At 41.4% G+C, this 16,900-nt stretch overlaps 1 protein-coding gene across 1 annotated transcript; it reads left to right on the top strand.

The window, feature by feature from the left end:
- The first annotated feature begins 2,143 nt into the window (after positions 1-2,143).
- Positions 2,144-16,900, top strand: VDAC2 (voltage dependent anion channel 2). Its single transcript, XM_088474954.1, has 9 exons — positions 2,144-2,308; positions 5,688-5,759; positions 8,233-8,282; positions 10,969-11,121; positions 11,942-11,994; positions 13,831-14,058; positions 14,713-14,863; positions 15,855-15,912; positions 16,277-16,900. Exons 2-9 carry the CDS (start codon positions 5,693-5,695, stop codon positions 16,366-16,368), a joined length of 852 nt encoding a protein of 283 aa, XP_088331080.1. The 5' UTR covers positions 2,144-2,308; positions 5,688-5,692; the 3' UTR covers positions 16,369-16,900.

Genomic DNA, 16,900 nt, shown 5'->3' with positions numbered 1-16,900 from the left:
CGGCGACAGCACATTCTACTTGGTCTGTGGGACCATCTTGGCCATTTCAACGTGGTGCCTCTGCTGAACAATTGTGCAAGGTGGCCATGGGCAGGGTATAGGTGGGGGAGGTCTTTTAGTTAGTCTTTTAAAGGAGATCTCTGTGAAATCTCCCACTTTAGGCTTTTAGTATTTAGTGGGAATACATAAAATTATAAATATATACCCCTTAGTCTTACCACTGATTTCATGTAGCTATCCGCTGCATCCATCAGAAAGGAGCTGGGAAAAGTTGGCAACTACTGTATGTATTAATTGTATAGACACAATGTGATTCATATGCAGTTTTTACTTTTTTTCCCAACATGTGTAAAAACACTGCAAACACCCGTGCTAATATAACCATTTTGTCATATCTCTGTTCAAAATATATATATAAAAAAGGGAATGGTGGCCCACTGGTGGAGGTCGAAGAAGAAAATGTATTTAAGGGCATAAAACTAAGTACTTAAAAGTTATACATACTTACTGGTATCCTAGTGGACCCTCCTGCCAGATTATTGGGATGGGAGGGTCAGTCAGGTTGGAGATTCTGGGAGTGTGGAATAGTGCAGTGGGTGATGCAGGGCCATGGCACTGTGATTATATCTACAGGAAGAGCACAATGCCTGCCATTTTAAGATAGGGCGGGGCCACTATGATGCTATTCAACGCAAATTGCATCATCAAGATGCCCAACAAGAGTCCTCCAGGAGACTTGCCACTTGTCTGGGAGAGCCACCTGAGATTCGGCAGTCTCTCAGCATACCTTTCAACCGGCCTGATTTCAGCGGGACAGTTCCGCTTTTCAAGCGCTGTCCCATCTGCGTGTTGGAGGGGCACTGTCACTGCTAATCTGCATTCCCGAAGCACTGGGCAAGCCTCCAGCCTGATGAGAAAAGGGGACGTGACATGCAGTCATGCCCTAAAACTTCATACATCATGGGCATGGCTTTGTTGCAATGCCATGCCCATTTTCGCAACTTCGGCACATGTAAGCTATTTATTATCAGTTTCTTATATAGCTTAACATATCCCTTTGTGCTTTACAATTAGAACAAAACTGGGTAATAACAGACAGATATATAGGTAGGAAGGCCCTGCTCGCAAGCTTACAATCTATAGAGAAATAGGCATCGATACACAAGCATAGGTGCTATATTTTAAAATGGTTAGGTAGGTCTAAAGTGAAGTGGGTAGAGGGACTTCTGATGTCACAACCACGTGATCCGCAACGGTAGGGGGAGGAGCAAGGTTCAGAACATTGGATTTAAAGTGCACCCTCACAGGCTCGTCACGCTATGGGCACGCTGGCTTGCTTTGCTCACCACATGTTGCTATTCTCCCTCTATATCCACGTGGATAGTAAAACTGCAAGCTCACCAGCCTTGCACCTCCCCCTGATGTCAGAGGTCCTTCTACATACTCGGATCTAGCATTAACTAATTTTAAAATGCTGGGAAGTATGTCAGGTGGTAGGTTAGATAGATTAGATCAGTGGTTCCGAAACTGTGTGGGGTGTCTCAGGGCACTTGCACGGGTGCCACGGGTTGGTGGTCTAGCACCAAATAAAATTATTTTATTCAGTGTGATTGCTAATTACTGCCAATCAAAAAATAATGTGGACAAAAAGAAGCGCAGCCCTGTCAACCACAACATAGATGAACCGAAGGGTGACAGGTAAGCACAATTGACTTCATTTAATTTTTGTTGAATTTCTCAATAACAAACATTTTTCGCCCAGGGGTGCCATGGAAAAAAAGCTGATGCTCCGTAGCGCTGTGATTCAAAAAAAGTTTGGGAACCACTGGATTAGATAGTTTTTGGACTCAAAATGTTAATTCTAGAATTTGAAGCAGTTGTGGGGCTTGTAGCGCTCACACAGACAACAGCGCCACCTGCTGCCGTCTTGACCTAAGGTCACCTAGTGCTTGTCAGCGCCTGCGCCGGCCCCAGTCCCGGCTTCATTCCCGCCCTAGGAAGGACCAAAACCGGTGCGTGCTGTCCGCAGACCTGCCAGCTTAGGGATGTCGCTTGTAGCTATGTAACCGCTATTCTCGCTGATCACGGTAACTCTTCCCGACGTAGCCGCCGAAGGAAGAACGTGATGTAACCTCAGCACGGTGGTGTCTGCCCGGCGGCACAGTAGCGCTGCGGTGCAGGCAGTCCTGTAGGCAGCAGGAGGCGGGGCTGTGTGGGCGGAGCCGGCCAGTGACAGACTCAGTGTCTCCTTCACTTCGCCCTCCAGCCGCACGCTCCGGACAGGACAGGCCGCGCCGCCCCAGCACAGGTAACCGGAGAGCCCCCGCTGCTACACGGGTAGTCGTGTACAACAGAGTGGGAGATCCCTGGCGGGGGGAAATGACAGGGAGCCCCGTGTGTGGATGCGGAGATTAGGAGGGAGACGGAGGCCTGCGGTTTGGGCAGGGCAGCAGCAGTAGCTCCGCATGGATCTTATTACTCACCCAGCTAGATGTCATCATGCTGCAGCTCCGTGTCCTGTGCGGCCTTCCCCACAGCCGCTACCTGTGTGTGTGTGTGTGTGTGTGTGTGTGTGTATATATATATATATATATATATATATATATATATATATATACTGAGTAGCTGCCCTGGGGTTCCTGCCCTCAGTGTACACAGGTATGCCACGGCTCCTCTATTGCACACAGCCATGCACAACAGCTGTAGTGTATCTTGGTGCTGCTGCCTCCCATCCATCCCCTATCACTGCAATGTGCTGGAGGTCGTTACTGGGTCCCTGTGCAGGGTTACATCTCCTAATATGCAGTGACCCCCCGCACCCCTCCCTCCTGTCTGCAGCTGTTTGGGTCTTTTCTCATGTTCTGCTGAAAATATATATATTGTTTTATGCCACAAGTGTTCCTTTTATCACTTTGCTTTGTCTGTAAGCTCTGTTCTGCAGATCTGACCTTACCTTCTGTTTCCTGCCCAGTACATCATATTGTGTTATAATCACCGCAGTGTACACCAGTTGCTGCTTTGTAAGTTAAAATATAGCCCTTCTGCTGAATGATCTATATATTAGCATTGCTCCTATTGGTGATCAATTCTGCATATGTTATGTCCGGTAACTGCTGTGTAAATGAGGCTGGCGGCAGTCTGGATGTTTTGGGATCCTGCCAAGGAATTGGCTTTATTTCCCATGAAAGAACTGCACATGCTTCCAACATGGCTGCCCCCAGCTCTTTGCACATGCAGCCGGTGCTAAATATAGGACATGTCCGCGTATGACTGAGGGTCTTAGTTTGACCTCAGCTGCATGTATGTCACAGTTGAAGTCATTTGAGTTACTTCACATGTTTTTGTGAGTTCCCATAACTTTGCGGATTTATCGCTATTGTTCTACCACTAGAAGCTTCATTTAATTCAATTTCCAATATTTACCTTTGTTAATTTCACATATTTATTGCTCTGAGGCTAGTGCATTCAATTGAAAAATATCTTGCATTAACAAGTTTTTATTCTACATAATAATGTGGTCTTTTTGATCAGTCATTAGAAGACTCTACATTTATAAAGCATATTTCCTTTAAGATTGCTGTGGTGTTGGTTTAGGCTGTATAGCCAGGGCACTGACGTGACCCTTATGACCTGCTGCACTATTACCGGATGTTGCATCAGTGAATGGAGCTGGTGGGATGCTCAGCCCCATTCTGACATAACTCATTATAGTCAGGCTGTGCTTAGGCAGGCATGTAGCTCTTCTGCATTATGTGACACATTTTCTTACAAAATCTCTGCAACATTGTAAACTCTATACTGCATTTTCACAATCTATATCTACAGCTAAATCAGCATATGTTTTATTTGCAAGATACAGTAAATATACACCCTTCCTTTAAAAAAAATAAATTACCTCTTCTCCTTTTAGCAGGTATCACACATAAAAGCACATTTGAATTGTGCCTGGGTGCGGGGCATGTAGTTTGCACACTCATAAGGTGTCTCCTTCCTAGCGATCATATGCTCTATAAGGGAGTGTTAGGGAGTGATCTCTTATGTATGCAGAGTAGAGTCAGTTATTGTTGGTGAAGCCTGAATTCTTTTGTGAAAGATACATGTTGTAAGTTGCAGTGGTGAATTTTAACGTTGGATTAGCAGTTTTGTCTTTATTTATGAAGTCGTCTTGGAGAAATAAAGATGGCCGGAGTAGTGTTGCAGATTTAAAACATTGAAGTTTTTATTCCCACCACCTGTGACTTGAGAATAAATCAATAAACTATACTGTATCATAAATGCAAGCAAACAAATCGACTGCCCCCTTGTGACTTCATATATCTTTTTTGCGTTATGCTGTTTTATTGAATGCATTGAGTAACAGGCTTGACAAGTTAAGCTTATATAAAAAAACCAAGTATAAATTGTGTAGGTTACTATGACCCTGTGAAGGTAACTACATAAGAAAAATGCTTAAGGCATGTTAACATTTTTCATGCACATAAAATGCAATAAAAACCTCACTAAGCTTACATATGAATTTTTTTTTTCTATATTTATTGGATACATCAAGAGTATCTGCAACTGAAACTCTACAGCAATGGTTCTCAAACTCTGTCCTCAGGACCCCACACAGGTCACGTTTGCCAGGTCACCCAGCAGGTGGACAGGTGTAGTCATTACTCACTGACACATTTTAAAAGATCCACAGGTGGAGCTAATTATTTCACTGGTGATTCTGTAAGGAGACCTCGAAAACATGCACCGTTTGGGCTCCTGAGGACTGAGTATGTGCAGAGGTTTAACATTGTTTAGTTTGCTCCTTTTTTTATCTTTTTTTTTTTTTTCCCCCATAATTTATTTAGTACCTACAAGCAGGCAACACTCAGAATTTGCAAGTCAATAAAACTATCCAGTTAGGCTTGTCATCTGGTGATTAACTTCTATTTGACATTGACACAGGGACAGAACACCATAAAGGCTGCTAGTATTCTAACCTGTGTTCCGTTGCATATGTTGTAGACTTTCTGAGGGCACTTCAGTTCAGTGGAATGTGCTGCCGGGGCATTGCTGCGATGTTCAGCAGCCCAGATCTGCCATGAACTGTATCTGCAGCATCGCAAGTTTTCCTTCACTCCTCTATGGGATGCGATGTAAAGGGGCCTATCCATTAGCAGATCTTTCTAAAAGACAAAAGATTTATCTTTTGAAAATTCCTGGTGCTGCTGAGACCGATATCTGTTATGTACATAACAGATTTTAGCAAACGACGAACGATATTGGATGACCTTATTCTGGGAGTGGATTTTTTTAAATGTTTCTATTAATTTTCATTAAAAAATCATTAGTTTACCGCAACAGATATTTCTAATATCTGTCAGCGATAAATGATAATCGACCAACATGTTGGAGAGACAAAAGACCCAATTTGTCGGCCGCGGGAGAGTGCATTTTTTTCGTTCAGAGCCTATCCAGTAGCGGATAAATTGAACGATAAATCATTCATCGTTCAAATTTATCTGTTAATGGATAGGCCCCTTAAGATTTGCTGCTGAACAGTGTGCCTCTGGAATGGCACATTGCATTATCTTGCAGTGCCCCCTCAGTTTGAGCTATGTGATGCAAATCACAGGTTTATCAGTTAGCTTTTTGACATTGGGACTTGTGTCCTTCTTTTAACAATTATCCTTTCTCTTCCCTTTTGTTTGTAGATAAAATGGCTGTCCCACCATCATATGCTGACCTTGGCAAATCTGCTAGAGACATCTTCAGTAAAGGATATGGTAAGTTTATTGTGAATTTTAGAAAAGTTATATATAGTCTTTTACTTTCTAACTTTTTTTTTTCCCTTTCTAAAATCCTATATTGTGTCTGTACCCCAAATGTACACAGATGTGCCCTCATACACACCCTAAATGCCATATGGTGGGAGACATATTATAGGGCCACATCCAATTAGCCGCGATAACTGCCTTTTCCCCCCGATATGTTCTCAGAATTGAAAACTTATCGGTGATCACGAAATCCTATTAGCATATGCGAAAGCTGTATAGGAATTATCGCAAATTACTATCCACCATCTCTGAGTAAGTTGTGAAAAATCCCTATTTTGGGGGGAAAATGTTGGGATGGTGCAGAATCCCTCAGACACCCCCTCTAATGACTAATTAGGCAAAAGTAATTTTTAATTAGCTTAATTTGGCCAATATTGATATGATATTTGGGGTGAAAAAATAAGTGTTGAAAAATTGTTTTAAAGTCGTGTCAGGTATTTTGTTTTTACATTTTGCAGGTGCAAGTAACAGGTATATTTTTGAAAAGTGCCCTAAAATTACACACAAATATACTTGCACCCATTTTAATGTACTTCCCTAATTTAACTGCAGCATTTGTTTTGGCCAACAAAACATTCTCTCTAATTTTTTCACTGTTATAGCTAAATGTATATGACAGCCATTTGACACATTTTAAGAACCCCAAATCCTTGATTATGTCCACTAACACACTTCTGTACTATTCTCCATATCTAATATCCTTTTTACACCAGAGCTATAACCCGGGTTATTGCAGGATTAACCCGGGTAGCTCCTCGGTGTAAAAGGGGACAGGGTTGGATTCCCAGGTGGAGTGACCCCGGCAATCCAACCCAGGTAACTGGCAGGGTTTAACATGGGAATAACCCGTGAAACCCTGCAGTGTCAACAACGCGATCCAGGTCACTATGACCTGGAGCGCGCCGCATGCTGGCCAGTTGGCTGGCTTCAGTGGCGCTTGGAGATGACGTCATCTCCAATCGTCCACTTCCATGCTGGAAGAGCCGGGTTACTGCAGACCCGGCTCCGGTGTGAATGGCGCCGACTCAGGAATATCCTGGGTCTGCGCTGGCTAAATTTCGGGTTTGATCCAGTTTGGAACCTTGTTCCAACCTCTGGGTCACACCCGGAATATAGGTATAAAAGCGTTATTCGTTTACCTTTTTTTGGCGTACAGGTTGATGTCACCACTTTCCCCTGCACTTTTCGCCGGTTTTCAAAGCAAGAATTATCGGGTGCATGTGCTATTGCGCCTTTTGCAATAGAATTGCTTGATAAACAGGAGCGCGCAAACATGTGAAGTGTCAAATTCGGGTGAGTGGTGTGAAAAAGCTTTCACTGACGAAAACTTAACGTAATCGCGACAAATTGGATATGGCCCATAGTGTACTGGATTTGTCTTCTATTGCATAGGATTAGTATCAAGTCGCAGATAAAGCATATCAATGCAGGTCACGTATCAGAGCTATGTCTATTGCCTTTTTACTTAGACTGTATACTTTTACCTCTATTCCTGCTTATAATGTACTAGATATTTAGGAACATTTTTGTCACAAAGTAATTGGTATAAAGTCACAGATTAAACATAATGCTGCTGGCGGGGGTCACTCATGTCAGACCTGCCTTTTTATTCTAGATTGTGTACTTTTTTCTACTTTATGACACTTATTTTCCTCAATTTTTTTTTTTATCTTTATTTGCCTACTGTGCTATGTATTTAGGATTAATGTTTAGGCGCGACTAATTTGCAATATTCGTGGCACGCTATATGGGGTTGTTTGGTAGGATTTAAAGATATGTGGACACATCTGTAGGTTATCTTTAACTTTTAAATATGTTAAAAGCATTTAAATGGGCATATTTAATGTAGTGTGCCTGAGCTGATGTCATGATTTGCAATGTTATTGTGTATAAGAATTGATGTAGGGAAGTTAAACATTAGAATTCTTACCATATAGCTCTTATATTAAAGCAGCCAGTAGATTCACCCTACTAAGGCAATCCTGCAGTATATAAATTAAATCCCAGAGATGCATCGAGCCAGCACACAGCATAAATAAAAACACAGTGATGCCTAATATGGACTATATAAAGTTTTGATATATTTATCCCATGTGCTGACTTGTCAAGGACTTTAGCAGGGTTGCATAAAATTTGGATTTTTTTAAATAAAAAAAAATAAAAAACGGCTCTATTTGATTTAAATAGGATTTTCTATTAAAATTTGTATATTTAAATGAAATATCTATTTTTTTTTTTTATATATATATATATATATATATATATATATATATATATCCAATTTTATGCAACCCTGACTTTATGTAAACCTCAGTGCAAATAAGGGTTCATTTTTATTTTTTAAATCTTCCCCAAATCTACAATAAGTGTTACCTTTGGTGGTTAGAATAGTAGAATTAAAATCATATTTCCCTTCATTCAGGATTTGGGCTGGTGAAACTCGATGTGAAGACTAAGTCTGCAAGTGGAGTGGTAAGTTTTGTTTTACCCTCAATATAATTAATAATGCTGTATCCCAAATGTTCTGGGCTATAGGAAGAATACAATAGTAAACTGGTAATGTGCCTTATAACGTATTGAGAACCAAGTTGTGTGAATAGTGTAATTTCACCCATTGTGTGACACTTAAGAAAAATGATGAATGAAATCTAAAATGCAATGTCTTCCATGGCAAGCACTTATGTTGCTTCCTATTTCTTCAATAAAATTGTGGAATCTGGTTTACTTTGGGTAATACCATCTCTTTAGTTTGCACAAGTTTTTATGCCCCACTGTCCATGCTGTTTGCCCAGTTGGGATCGGTGGTGCTGCTGCTAGGTGAGCTCAGGCGGTCACATAGGGGCAGATTTAATTGGCCCAGTGTTTACTGTACGGCTAAAGCTCTGAGTTTAACACAAGGAAGCTACTATGTAATTAGGCAATTTCCTTGCATGGCAAACTTGCGGTTAATGTGCGTTAACCCATAGCTTCCAGGTTACGTGTCTTGAATCTATGGGTTACCCTGCACTGTAAGCCTCAGAGGGTGTTCATAGGACAAATCCGGGTAGTAGCTTCAGTTGAATAGCTCAGGGTGGAGCTTTAGCCGCAGAGTAAGCCCTGATTGCCAACACTTCAGGGGCACTAAAGAGTGAATGAGAGACAGGACTCATTTTAGTGTGGGAGATTTTTTTTCGAGTGCATTTGTTGGGAATTAAAATTAAGTAGGGGAGGGTATAGAGCAATGAGCGAGCTGGTGGTTCAGTACTCTTCCACATGCCTTGCTACTAGGGTTCTCTTATAAGTTGGGTTAGTCTTCACTGTAAGTGGGATCTAGATATCTTATTCAAATCCATGTATGTATTGTGTAAAGCACTTCAGTTCAATGAGCATTGTATGTGACTGTGGGCCTGATTCCAATCTGGACGTAGTGTCACAAAGAGAATTTACTTGTGAAGTGACAAGTAGTTGGTGTTTGGGGGAGAATCCCGGGGGCGGTGACAAATGCAGGCATGTTTGGTCCGTGTATACGCTGGTTTTTGGACGTAGCTATATTAGCCACTGCAATCCTGCTTGCAGCTGGAGCACTCTAGGCGAGTAAGCGTATCGGGAGAGCTGCTCTGTCTGAGACAGGTCAGGCTTCCTCAAGGAGGTCAATGGGCGCCCGATGTGTGTGTGTGTTTTGTTATTGCATGTCGTCAGACAGATATGAAAAGGCAGCACTGGGCGTCCCTATGCTCAGGTAAACTTCTGAGTCATTAGCATATATTATACAATTGCGGACCAAGTGACATCACAAATGCAATTAGTTCTGTATTGGAAACGGGCACTATATGTAGACCTGGTTTTGTGTATTATATTGATTGAGAACTCTGCTCACCTTTCAGACAGCAGTTATAATGGTGAAGAGCTGAGAGAATTTTGGAATAGACACGTATATGTATTGCTATGAACCACGTCTGTTCTAGTGGGATGCTATACCCGAACAGAACTCTGGGGACATATAGATAATCCTATATAGTCAGGGGGAAGTCAGATAAAGATGTCTACTTACCATACAGAGACCTAATAATGATTAAATTACTTTTGGTGTTGCATGGTTGTATGTACACGAAATGTTCTCTCCTGAACACCATTCACGGTCTGGAAATACTCAGCATGTGTTTAGCGTGACTTGAGCTGAGAATGCTACCCAATTTGAGACCCAGTGACCTATAATGAAAGGGATGTCTGTCTGTGTATGTGCAACTGCACAGTGTCCCCTTTTTATGTATGTGTTCTCAGTACATGTACTTGTTCTGTTTGCTGACTGTAATTCTCATTATCTGTATAAACGCTTGCATATCCAAAATACAATATGGATGCTTGTGTCTGTACTGGATAGATTAGCTGTATATGCACATGTTGTCCTTTTACTCATTATGAATAATGTGTAATTGGACAGTTTTGAAAGAATGCTTCACAATATAGCTGGCCTCCAACAGCTTGGATTTCAAATATATGTCCTCCCTGATAGGAATGTAGTCAGCCCTGCTGGAAAGGGATTTTTTTTGTGTCAAATCTTTTTAATCCAGTTTTCAAGATCATGGATATTTTATTTATATTAGACCATTGTTAATTGTGGCAATAGCGCAGGTGATTTTAAAGTGCCCTCTCTGTACATGGTAGTTATTTTCTATCGTCTTACCCTCAGTACCTACTCCGCTGGTCCTTAGTCAGGTACACATGCCTTTGTTTGATATGTTGGGTGATTCTATTTGGGTTGCTCCCACCAAGGCTCTGATATATTGCCAGCTTGCCCCACTAGGTGGCCCTCTAGGCTAGCCAATAAGCATGTAGTGCATTTAACTATAGTGGTTATTGTTAATATCTTTGTTACAATAGGACTACCTTTAGATGCATGGTCTCTGATTTAAGAGACCCCTGATTCATAAACTGCTATTGTGCACTCTAGAACCTTAAGCTGGGTACATGCGGCTAGACGATATGTCATCTGATCCCGTAGATCAGAGCGACATATCGGGTACATCGTCTAGTGTGTACCCATGAGATGCGTGCTCTCGCAGGTCACTAGCGACATCACCCGTTGCTAACTATGCCATGCAGCATAACCACCATTAGACTCTGGTACATGGTAATAGAATATTGTTCATCACTTACTATGTATATTTTTTTCTGTCAGGAATTTACAACATCCGGCTCATCAAACACAGACTCTGGGAAAGTGAATGGCAGCTTAGAGACCAAATACAAGTGGGCTGAGTACGGACTGACTTTTACAGAGAAATGGAACACGGATAACACATTGGGGACAGAAATTGCCATTGAAGACCAGGTAAGTGACAATTTGTCTATTTCTCCTTAATTGTAAAGACTTTTATATCTGAGAAAAGTGTTACGTCAGTGGCAGTCAGTCTAGTAACCTGTATCTGCTCACTGATGTGGGCAATTTTTTTAATTTATTTTTTTACTAGAATTTTAGAAAGCCTAACGATCATTATGTGCTATTTGGGGGTGATGCAATAGGTTTTTCTGCCACGCTAATTATTGTTTGGGGTGCCCAAAGTAGTAATTCAATTGTATTTTGGGCACCGAACAATTTATACAGAGTGAAGACTGGATTTAGCCTTGTAAATGACTAAATCCATCTAAAGCCCTGGCTAGCACGCCCAAACCACGGATTTATCACGCATTACTGATCGCCACCTCAGGAGGGTGTGAGAAAAAGTGTGTGCTCCTGTGGTTATTTACACCCAAACAGAACAACAATTGAAAGCAGCCGCGGGCACTAACAATCGGATTTTTTTTATGACCATTGGTACATTGCTGAATGTCTCCTTGCGGCCCACTTGTTGTCCTGCTCTTGCTGTTACTTACGGGTTTATACAATTATAAAGTTTTCGTCCTATTATATCAGCTTGTATATTATGCTTTGCGGTTATTCCATACAGACGTAACTGCATATTTTTCACTGAAGGAGAGTACTGTTATACCCAGTTCTCTGTAAAGGTCTGGTGTTTGCACCTAAATAGCTAGACTGTTACTTGGCGTACAGTGTTTGACTACTTTGTAGTAACACGCTTTTGTGCAGATGAGGGTTTAGCCTCTACCTGTCTGTCATGAGGTGTTTAATTGCTGAATATCTTGTTTCTTAGATCGCTAAAGGCTTAAAGCTGACATTCGACACAACCTTTTCACCAAACACAGGGTGAGTAGCTGTAGTGTGTTTTTGTTGGGATTTATTGGCTTTTATTTGCATCTCTACCTCCTCTCATGTAAAGCAGAATCTTCCCTTTTGTTTACTTCATATGTGGATGGTTAGTAAGGTTTCATTTAAAGAATAAATAAATTAAGCTCCATGAAGTTAAACTTTCTTTATAAATTCACATTGCACATGTTTTAATCCTAGGGGAAGGCAAGTCCAGACCCACAATGTGACAAGCACCCAGTTTAACCTTCTATCAGTTGACGCCCTCTTGTGATCTGTACCATCCTACACACCGTTTTAGACTTTTTTTTTTTTTTTTCCGACCACTTATCTTTACATGTTAGGTCACCTCTAATGGTGCGTACACACTGGGCGTTTAAAGTGGAGGAGTGAACGATAACGATATCGTTATCGTATAGTCTGCTTTATCGTCCATTTTTAACATGAACGATGACGACGCGCGTTCCCGCGGGTCGTTTGTCATTATCGTTCATCGGGTTAACATGCAGGCGAACCTAACGATGTCATCAGGTTGCTGCATCTTATGGAATGGGGGAGAGAGCCCGGCGCTGAATGATATCGTTAATGATATCGTTCACCGGGTGTGCTCAATGTCATGAACGACATTGAGCACAGCCTGCCGGGGACACACTAGACGATATCGCTCAGGAGCATATCGTCTAGTGTGTACGCTCCTTAAGGCGATCCCTGATGAGGTACTCAAACCTAGTGGTTCTTCTTTACAACCAAATAAGGAAATATTGGTGTAAAATAAGGGAGAGTATTTTAGAAAAATATAAAAAACAAACTTCAAGTAAGGAGAAACAAGTAATTGTGCAGCTGACCAGTGGTTTTATTGAGTTATAACATGCCTCCACATGGTAGGCTTTCTATGATATTCATTGTACAGTAAAATGTTTTGTGGGTGCTATTTATAGGTATGTAGTCAGGCATGTCGACACCAGCATGGCGAATGTTATGTTGTTGACTCATAATGTCTGCAAGCTGTTTACATGGAGAAAATGAAGACCTGATATGTTGACAGTGAAATTGTAGACATTTAGTGTTGGGGTTAAGCTAAAAACTGCTTGTTGACCTAATATACTGAACCCCTGTTTTATGTACAGAATTTTTAAAATTTAATTACTAAAAGTTCTGTACTGAGCAATTGTGGAGTTTATAAACTGAATATAATTGTGATACTTAGGGCCTGTTTCTGAGTTGTTCCAAATACTAGCACAACTCGGGATGTCATTGCAAATTGAATGCTAACGCAACTATACACACCTCTGTGCGATCGCGCTATCTCGCATTTTTGTTTGCAAGAGCAGTCAGAACCATTATTATTGCCACTTACACCTACCCCATGAGAGGTGAAAGAGATGATCTGATGTTGGTATCCTTTTTGCATAACTCAGAACAGCACATAACCCTGGCTACATTGCCCAGAATGCCCCCATTGGTAGCCAGAGAGAAGGCAGATGCACATGACTCTTAATTTCAAGTTTGCAAAGGTGCATAGGCAGCCCACAACATATTGCACAGCTTGCAGAGACTCACTAGATACAGCCGCGATAGGTCTTGTGGGGTACAATAAATCAGGCCTTTAGGGGCATATCCATTTATATTTTCGGTTCATTTTAACAGCAACGGCCTCTTTAGCATTTAGCTGTGATACTTGGGGCAAAATTTAGTTTTTGATATCTTTCTCTGAAAAGCAGTCTGTGTATACAAGAAGGTAAATGCCCAATGAAGCATTAATGTAAGAAAGCTGAGCATGCACTGTAACGGGCTGGTGAGAGTTGATCACGTGCTATATTATTATTTTTCTCTTAGCAAGAAAAGCGGTAAGGTCAAGGCTGCCTACAAACGCGAGTATGTGAACCTTGGCTGTGATGTGGACTTCGATTTCGCTGGTCCTGCTATCCACGGCTCAGCAGTAGTTGGCTATGAAGGCTGGCTGGCAGGTTATCAGATGACCTTTGATAGTGCCAAATCTAAGCTCACCAAGAACAACTTTGCAGTGGGTTACAAGACAGGAGATTTCCAGCTCCACACCAATGTGTAAGTACATTTCAGACCTTGACAATTAAACAGAACAAGCTGCGGCTCTGCTGCTGAACTGCCGATTCTTATTCATTGTTTAAGTGGTGGCAAGACTTTGATAACTGGTCTAAAGCTACAAAATTATGTGCTCTTGCAACTTCTAGGGACACCTCTGATTATTACAGACAGATCTTCAATGTGTGCCTAGGGCAGCTGTAATTCTTGCTGCATCCTTGACCAAGGTTGGATCATTCCCAGGAGCCCTGTAGCTTAACCTTACAACTATAATTACTTACTATTACTAACTATAACCTTACTATTATAATTACTGCTGATTCCTAAATTTTGGAAGAATATAACTGTTGTATTGACACCTTCTCTGGGGGGGGCTTTCCACTTGAAATAACCCCTGTGCTAAATCCCATCCCTTACTAGTAGTATTACTTTAGTTGGAGGTACCCCCCTTGAAACCATTTCCTCTACTTGGTAGTGTGCTGGTGCTCGCCTACCTGGAACATATGCCAATCAGCAGATGTACTGCAGATTGCTGTCTCTGACTCCACTGTATAAGTGTGTTTGTGCATCTGGTTATTGAGAGCACTGTAACTGAAGATTTTACGCCATGGCATAATACCATGGTATCCATTACTTTAATGTATCTTCTGATTTCAGCAATGATGGATCCGAATTTGCTGGCTCCATCTACCAGAAAGTCAGTGACAAATTGGAGACTTCAGTCAACCTTGCATGGACAGCTGGCAACAACAGTACCCGCTTTGGAATTGGTACCAAATACCAGCTAGACTCAAATGCATCTATCTCTGTGAGTATTCGGCCATGACTGCAGCTGATTGCCAGTAGTTGGTAACCAATGCTGTTGTGATGTGTTCACCATGTGTAAACTGGAATAACATTGACACTTGAACATAGGATCTGCTGGCTCTCTGCCTGGGATTTCCAGTGTTCAATATGTCATTGTGCTTAAGTGCAATTTAAATTGGCAGTAACATTAGGTTTCCCCCTATTTTATTTATTATTTTTTTTTTTTTATAACATGCATTGGTCATAAAATAACATAATTGTGGTTTACAAAGGACAAAAAATGAAATGCAACTTTTTTGCATTCTCTCAAACTTCTCCTGTTACCACTTTCACCTGTATTCAGAGTTGCACACACACATGTGGCCGCATCGTCCTATCCATCTGCTTACAGTAGTATCAAACATTAATATGAATGCACATTTGCACTAGCTCTATCATTGGTGTAGGTGATCATCTGAAATCAGATAGAGCTTTGTATATGTTCAACTCTGCATAGCCAGCAATCCACAGAACACCTAGCCTGCGTACAGATGCACTGTTGCCACCCAGTTGCACAGTTGCCCCCAAGTAGAGATGCCACTGAGATGAGTTTGACTCTGAATCACCTGTAGTTGCTCATAGATGTATATACTCTGGTCAGTGTATTGCGCAGTGCAAAATGTCACAAGATCTGTCCACAGAACGGACTTGCTTGCACCTCAGGGTGTTCACAGAAACTATCCTTTAAGGCAGATATAAGACTGGCCAGATGCAGGTAATCCTGTGCATTGGGCCAGTGATCACTCACTACATGGTCATCACCATATCTGACTCCAGCATAGCCACACATCTTGTCCATTTTAGCGAATTCATTTTCGGAAACCCTCTGTTGCTGGTTACGGCTAGGTACATGGGGTCACATTTACTAGATTATGAAATCCTAAGGTGCCTACAATTCATAGGTAAAACAGAATTTAATGTCATTCTGATCTAAAATGTATTCTCTCAATCAGGCAAAGGTGAACAACGCCAGTCTTGTTGGAGTAGGTTACACCCAGAACCTCAGGCCAGGTGAGCGCTTTAACTGTGATTTACATCTAAAGAATAATTCTCTTTCTGATTACTTCATTTATGTTTCTAGTTGGATAATTACGTTGATATTTATAATGTATTGATCCTTAAATATTAGCATATGAGGCTACTCATGCAGCAGTTTCTGGGCTGCATGATCTCCTGCTGAAAGCTTTCCAGTACTGGTTACTAAAGGATTTATATATTTTGTATGCATTTTCATATAGCATGTCCTTTTACTTCCCATTCTAGGTAGGGCAATGACTGACATATTTTAGTCTGTTTTGAAGAAATCTAATAGCGTTCAACCAGCCTTATCCTATATTTGTTACCACTTACAAATGTCACTTTGTATTCTCCTCAGGGGTGAAACTGACACTATCTGCACTGGTAGATGGAAAGAATATTAATGCCGGTGGCCACAAACTTGGCTTAGGTCTGGAATTGGAGGCTTAAGATTTTTCTCTCCTCTGTCTACAAGAGGCACCAAGGGATACCCAGGAATATTGGCCTTACCTATATATTTGTTTTGAAACCATAACCAGCAGACCTTATACTTTGCCTCCCTCTGTCTCTCCCCCACCCACTTCAGACATCATAGGACAAGAGCTGTATCGAGGTAGAAATTCCATGTTATCTGGATGAGCCTAGTTAAAGCCGACTGGTAGACTCCTCCTTGGGAACCCTGCAGCGAAGCACTCCCTTACACGTTATTTAAATGTGTATATTTAACTATTTTGTAGTGCTTCCCACCACTGTTGACATAGAACTCTGATGAGGTGAAACACAAAATGTACGTGTGTATGCATGTTTGTTTTTATGTTCCTTTTTAACATTTGATAACGCTAAGTCCGACACAAGCTTCGGAGCCGTAAATATGACCGACCGGAGGGACAGCGGTTTGGAGTGAATCACCTTTTACTTTGTGAGGGTTTTTGATATCCCAAACATTAAGAATTATGAATAAAAACAAAACTTACATGTGCAA

The sequence above is a fragment of the Taudactylus pleione genome, unplaced genomic scaffold (genome assembly GCF_031769625.1).
Source record: "Taudactylus pleione unplaced genomic scaffold, aTauple2 ptg000157l, whole genome shotgun sequence".
Lineage (NCBI taxonomy): Eukaryota > Metazoa > Chordata > Amphibia > Anura > Myobatrachidae > Taudactylus > Taudactylus pleione.
The sequence above is the reverse complement of the archived record's forward strand: the minus strand, read 5'-3'. Positions and strand labels throughout refer to the sequence as shown.